Raw genomic sequence first — 10471 nt, forward strand, 5'->3', positions numbered from 1 at the left:
TTCAGTATTTAGCTGTTGTAAGATTCATGTGCACGTGAATTAAGTGCTGCATCTCTATTTGTTGTATTGAAAATATTCTGGAAAACATTTAAGATTAGCAGCAAAATAATTTGAAATAATACTTGTGGATATTTAATGCATAATGCAATAATAATATTTCCTTGGCACTTACATTCCCAAATTACTTAAAGTGACTCTTGGCTTTAATTGGGATTGATTTTTAAACAGGGTCTTAGAATAATGATTGGAGCATCTATTCTCCTAAAAAATGCATAGACAACAATTCTAGAAGAGACATTTTATTCCTCTAAGTTAACTGTAGTGGTTAAGGCTAGATGTTTGTGCTAAGCTATATGAAGTTCTCTGAAGGTCCAAAGTTGGGGGTTTGGGGAATGGGGTGCAAGGATGCATGAGAATGCAAAGGTCAATGGGCTCAGATAGGTGGAGTGTCACAGTAGCGGGGATTGGACTTCAAAGATACCTGATGCTAGAGGGAGTAGGGATCAAGCTTCAGGGATACTTGATGTTGGGGGGAGCAGGGTTGTGGGGGCACAGGGAAAGAAAGGCAGGCATGAGAGTATGAGAAAGTCTAAAATCTCATCCAAGGCTGTAATCACACCCTCATACATAGGATTAGGGATGTTACATGCCATCCCATGAATCCAGCTTTGTAGGACAAACAAATATCCAGTCATGACTGTCTATCATCCGTAGAACCTGATAAATCAACAGCATTCAACAGAACCAATTGAAAGTCATCACATCTGCCATAACAAATTCCATAATCTACGGAAGCCTGGACATCTCACTTTTGTTTTTGAGATCTTTCAGTGATTAATCTTAGGACTATTGATGGAGGCTTGAAGCTGCAGCTCATAATAAAGCTCAAATCAGGCTTTGTGGCTGCAAGATATCAAGCTGCCCACCAACTTATTAAAGATTGAGTTGTTGACCTGTTCAGAGTCACTAATGGCTGATTACTTCAGGTCGGTCTCTATAGGAACAGCAATCTGATTTTATTGTGCCAGTACCATTACCTGGGATGATTAGATTATCTGTATATACATCAACTGATCCATATTCCAAGAGATATCTGAGGGACAATGTGTGTTACATGCAAAAGTAATATTCAACAAGAAACATAACTAAGAATAAACGTTGGTAGAATGACAAAGGAAACATACTAGAACTGTAACTGAAACATTTATTAATTAGGAGATGAATGGTGGTCTATCTCTCTCTTACTTTGTCTTGCTTAGTCGATCTCTAGACATCAAGCTACTTACATGTTAGGCATTCTGCAAAAGGGCCAATGTTGAAGATGCAATGTGTACTTTTCCGTGGGTTACTCTTCACCTTAATTGTTCATCATTGAGATGCATCGAAATATATCAGTCAACAAGAGCAGTAACACAATGGCACTTGGTGTTACCACATGTGGACTCTGATATATCCTACAATATATAGCTCATTATGTATGGTGAACTCTAGAGATGGAACACCACATGCAGGCTTCTCAGATTGCAATGCATCACTGGAATTGTTAGTGCAGTACATGGTGAAGGAAGAATATTTATATGTGAACCACATCGGATGGTTGTGTGATATCACAGATCATAGAAAATGGTTCGGCATTGCTGTGTCAATGGTGCTCTACTTGGAGCGACTGCTTTGATCAAAAACAATATTAGCACTGATAATGTTGACATAGATTTGGACTAGAAAGCCTACTAAAAGATCGAGCAAGATGTCGTGGAGCCTACTTGAACTCATAAAGGGCCTTTATCATGGTACATACAGGGTGTTCTTTCCTTGGAACTTTGAACTGATCTAAGTAGTACATACATCTCTTTCTCTACTTTTCCCTTGAGAAATATGCTCTTAATCACCATTTGAGAAAGCTTCAATTAATGCTTTGATAGATTGCTAGAAACAACAGATTGTGATCATCTTTGTTGTTAGAGAAAAGGACTCCTCACAGTCTATGCTTCTTGTTTGGGAAATCCCCATTCCACCAACTTTTCTTTGTGCTTGAAAGGTCCGTTTTCTCTGTACTTGTCTTAATTTGTCCCTAGGTTGCCACACTCTCTGTGCTCCTAATCTAATGCCCACTGTTTGCCTTTCCACTTTCTTCTTAGAGTTCTGTCTCCATTTCCAAGCTCTTCACAGAATTTAAACAATCTTCTCAGGAGTGGTTATAACCAACATATCTGTTCACAATAGTTGTAGTAGACAACTATTTATTAATTACATTAATTTCTATGTCAAATAAAACTTTTTCACATAAACTCCATTAATAAAAGGGTCTATTCATTAATTGTTTTTCTTTTAAGCCTCTTTTCATAAATTTATAATTTATGATCGCTTCTTAAGAAAAGTTTTTTTTTTTTTTTTCATTTTCATTTCCTTTAGAAATAGATTTTACCATAATATTTCACTCTTTACAAAATATTTTTGAAATGTAATTCCCCCTTTTAACCAAAAGGGTCTTTCACATGGATGTGGTTCTCTTTTGATTTTTTTAAGAAGTCATCCCATAACACCACAATTGTATATATATCCTGATCTTCTTAACAATACTGTCTGTGATTATTATTTGGTTTTTAAAAATAATCTCCACTCAAATTCTTTTTCAATATTCTTTCTTAACGTGACCCATCTTATCACTGATTTGACACCTAGTATGTTTATGGGTAGATTTACTTGTGCTAAATACCTTATATGTCATTGTCCTTTTGCAGCTTTTGTCTGCTTCTATTTCCCTTTGACCTTATCAGAAAAGGCAGCTTACTACACAGTTTATCAAATATTATATTAGCATCTTCGGATGTTTGACTAAATGTTTCAAAATCAAGAGTCATATCAGTAATTATAATATTATATCTTATCTTCTTCACCTACCTTTCAATCTTTGGCAACAAATTGATATTTTAAATCTTTAATATTTAGCGAGTGTTATTTAGATGTGAGATTACATATTTCTGGCTTGAAAGGAAAGGCAAAATTTGAAGATAGAAAGACCTACCTCTATTAAATGTTTGGTATTTTTATTTTAGTTTTGTTCCAACTTTAGCCACTAATGATGATACTGGCACTACTTTGAGGCACATCGTTGAGAAGGTTTGGGAGAAAATGGAAGAAGCCTTTTGTTGCTTTGTTGATTTCAAAAAGGCTTTTGACATGGTCCCCAGGGGTAAGCTTTGGCACAGAATGGAAGAACATGGGGTTCCTTTGCACCTTAGAGCGACTGTCCATAGGCATTATGTGGAGATTAAAGTCAAAATCAGAACCTCAGATGGAATTTCAAAGAGTTTTCGGAGTGATATTGGGGTCAAGCAAGGCTGTCCATTATCCCCTACCCTCTTTGGCCTATATATTGACAAGCTAGAAGAGTGGTTAAATTTTCAAGATGGCGATAGTATCCGCTTGGGTGAGTTTTTGATTAAGCTGCTTCTTTATGTTGATGACCTCATTCTAATTGCTAAATTGGCTCTTGGTCTGAGAGAGCACTTATACGTGCAATTTTGCAAAGTGGTGGGGATGCAAGTCAATATCAGCAAGATGAAAGTTATGGTTTTCATATAATAGAAGAAAACAAAACCAGGATAAGTTCTACATTGAAGGTAATATCTTTGAAGAAAAAACAAATTACAAATATCTTGGGATTGACTTTAGCAAAAATTTGAGTTGGGAATGTTGTAGAAGAAAGAGAACTTTGGGAGGGTGGAAAGCGTTATATGCTTTCAAAATAGATGTAGAGAGGCAGAGTTGTGGGATTGCAAAACTATCCAAACGCTTTTTGGGCTTTTAGTGCTCCTAGTTGTACTTTATGGATATTAATTGCAGGCCAGCAGCACTTCAAATTCACAATGGAAGAAAATTGAACAAATTCAGAAACGTTTGATCACAAGCAAGTTCAAAATTAAAAGCACGGTTCCTTATGATATCATGTTAGCTGAAACTGGGGCTGTTCGTATTGAAGTTATTGTTATGGTGCATCTCTTATTCTATCTAGAAAGAATTGAGCAAATGAAAGAAGGTAGATGGCCTAATGTTATTTTCAGAGACATTGTGCAAAAGAAAGAAGACTTGGATACAGCAAAACAAAATATGGATGAGTAAATGAAATATATTTTATAATATGTGCCCCACAACTAGTAAGGAGATAAAGGATTTTGTGATGGAAAAGTTCCACAAGCATGTTTGGGGTAAAGGGCTAGGGAGAAAGAAGACTTATTATATCTATTATATCAATGAGTTCAATCTCACTTTTGACCATCATAAAAATCTTACATAGGGACTGTGGAGAGCCAAAATTCTCATTGCTCAGTTAAGAACTAACTCTCATCAACTCCGTTGTGAAACCGAACGTTGGAAAAGACCAAAAGAAGTTTTGGAAGATAGAGTGTATTTTTTGTGCTTCTGGACATGTGAAAACAGGAAAGCATTTCATTTTAGAGTGTGTTGCCTTCAAGGACAGCAAGGACAGTTATGTGCATATCTTGACAGCTGGCTCCTTTGTTGAGAAGTTGAGGGCGCTCAATCACCTTCCATAAGAAGAGGATGGAATTGCAAAAGTCAGTTTGATCAAGCAGCTGGTCCCATATATTGTTTTTAAGGGTTTGCTGAGAACCTACCATAGGAAGAGGATGGAATTGCAAAAGTCAGTTTGATCAAGCACCAGGTCCCATATATTATTTTTTTGCCTCTGAGATGTTAAAATTTCTTCTTATTCTTCTATGAAAAACCTCGCTGCAGCGGAAACTAAACAAAGGCTAACTTCAACATTGATTGGACTCCAACGTGACCTGCATCAGCGCCAAAATTCGCATTTTAACCTGATTTTTTAGTGCTTTGTGCTTAATGCTTTAAAGCTGGCTGACTTCAAATCGCTGGTCACTAAATCTCTGTACAGGCAGACTTTGAGATTCTAGTTGCATTTTATCACCTCTCTACCCCAGCAAATCTTCCTTTACTACTCATTTAAACTATTAGCCACGTTGAATCTTCCGCAATATTAAAAATCTCTCTTCCGGCAAAATGTTCTAACCGCACGATTTTAATGGCATTACCATTTAAACTTCTTTCATTGGCGTCTAATCGCGTTTTTACACTTGATTACGGGGTTGTCTAGCTTAACTTGCGCGATCTGGGTACATTTGCCTGGCTGGGACCTCACAACTTTCCAAAGGTTTTACCGTTAATGCCAGCTCCTGATCGCTCATTATTATTGCCTCTGCCTATTGTACTTATGTCGCTGATTTTAAGTTATTTTTGCCAGCCTGTTGATCTCTATTTTCATGTTATTCTGCCAGCATTACCGCTTCAGTGGTGCGGATAATATTCAGTTGCCACTAATGAGCCTCCTCATTGCTCATTTCACCTGCTCCAACGGCCACCAAACAGCCCCCAAGCCCTGACCCAGGCACCTTATATTGCTGTGCGAAGACTGCTGCTGTTGCTGTCGTTTTCTGTTAATATATTCGGCGGCGAATGCAATGAGTGGAATAATTACAAGATTGACCCTTATGTTACAGCTTTATTTGCTCCAAATCGAATACAGTCGGCCATAATTCTTCCCTTGTACGGCTAGGTGGGCTCTAATCAGAAAAAAAATATGTTTGTCCTTCGAAATTTTGCAGGGGTATAACAGGATGAACTTAAAAAATGCTAACGCAGTCCAATAAAATACTGAATTCAGCTCCAAAATAATTAATGGTTTTCTTATTGTAGATAGTCTTGAATTATTTGTTTGCTAGAAACTTGAGACATTCTGCTTAACGTTTCATACAGGTTTTTTCGTTGCGGGTCTATAGTTTTGGCCTTGCATGATACAAGTGACGTGTTCATGGAAACAGCAAAGCTCTTTAAGTATTGTGGCAAGGAGATGGCAGCTAGCATGTGTTTTGGACTTTTTGCGATTTCCTGGCTTTTACTCCGTCTCATATACTTCCCTTTCTGGATAATCCGGAGCTCAAGGTTTGATCTTTTTTTCTTGTCTCAAATTTGACAAACTGTAATGCTATAATAACTTATTAAACATCACATGCTTCTTTGATGTATCGAGTAATTTTATAAACTTTTTTGTTTTGTTTGTGCAGTTATGATCTCATCCAGTACCTTGCTCTTCCGGACCCCTATCATATATGGATGTATTATGTTTTTAATACAATGCTTCTAACACTCCTTATGTTCCATATATATTGGTGGATTCTCATAAGTTTAATGGTTCTGAGGCAGCTGAAAAATAAAGGGCAAGTTGGTGAGGATATTAGATCTGGTAAGTGTGCAAATACCCTGTCATTGAATATCAAGTCAGCAAATACTCTCTGTTTGGTAGACTTGTACTTTTGTTTCCTACAAATCTATGTCCCAAGGAATATGTTGTAAAGGATTCTACTGGTAATTAAAAATAAATGGCATGTCTACTCACTGTAAGAAAACATCATATTATTTTTCTCTTTTCTAACAAGAAAATATAATTATTTTTGGCCTTGGTTCCAGATTCTGAAGATGGAGAGTAGTGGATGAAGGATATGTCTGAACATGACAACAGAGTCAATACTTTTGTTAATGTGTGAGATCTTGAAGACCTTGGACTGCTTGGTTCAGGGATTCATTTCGTCTTGATTTCCTGCCAAATCAGTTGTATACTATGGATGGATAGATTTTGTAGTGTCTTTCTTCTATCGCATTATTAGATTACTTTCATCCGCATATCAGTGTCCCCTCTGAATAGGTTTGGTTTTGTTATTTGGCTTAATATTTCCTCCCTTTTTCCTTTCCTACTCAGTTACAATATTCGAGAATGTACGTCGATGGCCCATTTTCCAGGTTCACGATCTTGACCATTCTTGTGGCCATTAGGGTGTTATATATGTGCAGTCCACAACATATTTCAGCCATTCGAAGGAAAAATAGAAAATGTTACAAAAAATAATTGCATCTGTATTATTCGTATTGCTTGTTTGTGCCAACGGAGCTCTTCCAAGTTTTGAGGCTCATATTAAGTGTTAAATATAAGGTCATGAACAATTCAATCTTTAGTTTCAATTGTTTTATTTGGTTTTACAAATGAAAACATTTTTGTTCTACAATTTTTAAGACCGTTTGAAATTTCTTATCCTTAAAGTTTAGAGTGGGAACATAGCAGAAAACCTTGGAGTGATATCTCATTCTTGAAGGCCATGTTTGCTATTTTTCAACAATAGAAGCAACAATACTTTAAATGGTCAATTGCTTCCTTCTTTATCTTACTGATGGGGTAGAAGGTACTCTATAGGTACCTATACATCAAGAATGCTTCCTTTGGAAGTAAAAGCACAAAGCAAACATTTGAATTTGCAATACAATAAATTAAAATATAATCAACTGCATGAATATATTGCGTACACGGTTTAAGTTACTGAATATCAAAAGCCGACTTTTGGTGCACAAAAGTTACAAACCATTGCACAAGTGGTGTAGTTCTCTGTCCAATCGTGTGGTGCTTAATTAGTATTCAACTTGTTTATAAAATGGTTTTAATTCTCGTTTTCAGTTTAGCTATGTTAGGACTTAGTATTTCTGTCTTCTTCATCCAATTTCCAAGTGAAACAGGTAGAGGGTACATGGATAGAGCAAATTTGTCAATCTTTTGGACTCTCCAAAATTATCTCATCATTAGAACTTGGCTTCATTACAACCATTTTCATGTATTCTATGATAGTTTTCAGTATTACGTTTGTCTGCGTTAACTCTTAAAGTGGCGTTGAAATTTCTGGGATATAATCCGCGTTGCACATGCAAGGTCAGAGCCAATATGATGGAATCTCATGCAGGTGCCTGATGAAAAATTGCGTCAGGTTTTAAGCTCCTCTGTTTCAACCCATTCACATTTTTTAATCAGATATGTGTTGCCCTTGGTCGTTCTCAGGCCTTGTCCCAAGAAAGATGCAGCCTTGTTTGTGAGATGTTAGAGTTTCTACGTTCAGTTTATGTTGCCACTTCAACATCCGTTAAACCTGTCAAATTGGGATTTTGTCTTTTCTGTAATGAACCTTGAATATTTATTTCAGTATTGTTGTTCTCTCTTAACATTTGAGAGCAATACATTTTTACAGGGTTTTGGAAGTGCCGTTTTCTCAGAGAAAATGTGTAACATGCTTTAGAGGCATTCTTTTTATTTGCATGGATACTTGTCTCGACTTGTGTTGCCACGTGTAAGACACCCAAACAATTTTAATCAGTTTCTTCCTTACATTACAAGCCATCTCAGAATTTTTTTGAAATGCATGGTCCGGCTTTAGATCTTAAGATTAGTTTATCAAAGATTCTCCAGCACATTCTATGAGCTGTGTTTCTACTTATGATGTTCAAATATTGCTTGTGACGGCCACTTTTTTCTATGCTATTTCTTGTGACGGCCACTTTTTTCTATGCTATTTCTTTAACCTTATTTTAATATTGCTAACCGTTTACAAATATTATATTTTGTGCATATGAGCATCAACATGAGACAAATACAAGCTCATGCAAACACAACCATGAGACTAATATCAACTTCTTTCAAGCAACCACACTAGAAACCACTTGTGGAAGATCATGAGTCACAACTTAGAAATCCACTTGTTTAGAAATCATTTCCACGTTAGAAGCCAACTATGGAAGACCAAGAGTCGCAACTAAAAAATCCATTTTAAATATCCCTTTGAGATTTGTACTTGGATCTCCATAGTGAGAATTCAATGTTTTTAACCAATTAAGCTCAACCCCTCAAACCTTTTTTTTAATCTTTTTTGTTTCTAGCCCCAATTAATCATTCTTGGTTTTTAATTCAAATTTCAGGGAACAATATGAGGAAAATACTAAACAGATGTAATTTTGGTTCCATGCAATATTTTTGATACTAGGTGTGCTGAAAAGTGTGGAATATGCAAAAGAGAATCAAACAACATCAAACACACATGAAACATTATGTTAGAGTTAGAAATCAAAATAGAAACTAAACTAAGTTAACTTCAAAATAAAAAACCCCAAGTACATCTCACGTTCCTCTATCTCCAAGGATCTTCAAGATTCAAGGTGGCTTTCACTTGGAAGAACACTCGATCTTTTAGATGTCAACCTAAAGAAGGAGATTGAAGGATATGCCAAGATCAAAATGATTGCAATTAAGATCCTAGCTAGATGATCAAATGATATGAAAAGATGGAATGCAAGATATGAGACTAAGATTATTTCCAAATTGAAAGCTTAGGTGTGCTAATTAAACTAACATGGAGATTGCTATGAAATTGATATGCAATGGCTATGAATTAAGCTAGCATGATACTATCAACATGATGACAACTAAACTAGCATGCAACTAAGATGATCTAAGTGCTTGAAGATGACAAATTGAGCTCCTTGATAACCTGCAAATTGACTTTAAGTTTGATGCACAAGATGATGGATCCTAAGATTGAAAAAATGGGTTCTATTTATAGAGAATAGAGAAATGGATGGCCAAGATTGAGCAATCTTAACAACGGCTAGGATTGAAAGTTATCAATCCATGAGGGGGATTCAATCCAATCCCAAGTTGACAAATGTCACTTTGAGATGGCTTGAGAGGATGCTAAGCAAGTGTTAGGGATAACCTCAAGGGATGACATAATTGGATAATGCTATTATCCAAGGGAGCATGCTATTGTTCAAGAGGTAAACTCTTGTGCAAAGTTGAAAGATCGCCAAAGGGACAACCATCATGGGCTAGGGTCTTGTAAGAGGCATTAAATGCCTTTGAAGACTTTGGAGGTTAACTTGTTGGAAGGTAGATAACTTTCAAGGCTTTTGTAAGAGCCTTACAAGTTTGGAAGACTCAACAAGTTAACTTGTTGAAGAAGGTAAAGTCTTCAACACATTTTGAAGACTTTCCCTAAATTTGGAGAAGTGACCCCCCCAAATTTAGGGATGTGACATGATTAGAGGAATTAGGTTAGTTAATGAGGGATTAGAGGGGTTCTAGAAGAATATTAGCATGTTAATGGAAAATGTAGGAGAATGCAAATAGAGGGAAATAGGCATTTTAAGATAAAATAAAAGATTTATTTTAGCCAAAAGGGGTGCAACTTTCATTGTAGGATTTTGCAAGTGGGGGACCATACACAAATAAATAATGATTTATTTAAATGCAAAGAGATTTTAATCAAATGTAAATTCAATTAAAAGAGAAAAAGGGGTTTTTAATTAAATAAATAAGATTTATTCAATTAAATGGCTAAAGGGCACTTAATCAAACCTTAGTTTAATTAATAGGTTAGGCTAGAAGAAAATGATTTTAATCAAATCTTTAATTTGATTAGTAGTCTGATTGGAAGAATATGGATATTAATTAAACCTTAGTCTAATTAATAGGCGATTAAATGATGATTAAATGAATAAAATTCGTGCAAGTTTTAGGTGTCTACATTTTGCCCTTCTTTGAAGCGATGCGTGACCACATGTTGAT

The 10471-nt window shown here is 35.9% G+C and overlaps 1 protein-coding gene across 2 annotated transcripts in view; it reads left to right on the forward strand.

Moving 5' to 3' along the window:
* LOC131048311 (ceramide synthase LOH2) overlaps positions 1–7046 on the forward strand; it is an 81023-nt gene extending 73977 nt beyond the window's left edge. For both annotated transcript variants that reach the window (XM_057982216.2, XM_057982217.1), the window contains exons 4-6: positions 5794–5979; positions 6102–6280; positions 6505–7046. In XM_057982216.2, the coding sequence (XP_057838199.1) occupies positions 5794–5979; positions 6102–6280; positions 6505–6524 (385 nt within the window). In that variant the 3' untranslated portion in view covers positions 6525–7046. The remainder of the gene's footprint in view (positions 1–5793; positions 5980–6101; positions 6281–6504) is intronic.
* The last annotated feature ends 3425 nt before the right edge of the window (positions 7047–10471 follow it).

The sequence above is a fragment of the Cryptomeria japonica genome, chromosome 3, assembly GCF_030272615.1.
Source record: "Cryptomeria japonica chromosome 3, Sugi_1.0, whole genome shotgun sequence".
Taxonomy (NCBI): domain Eukaryota; kingdom Viridiplantae; phylum Streptophyta; class Pinopsida; order Cupressales; family Cupressaceae; genus Cryptomeria; species Cryptomeria japonica.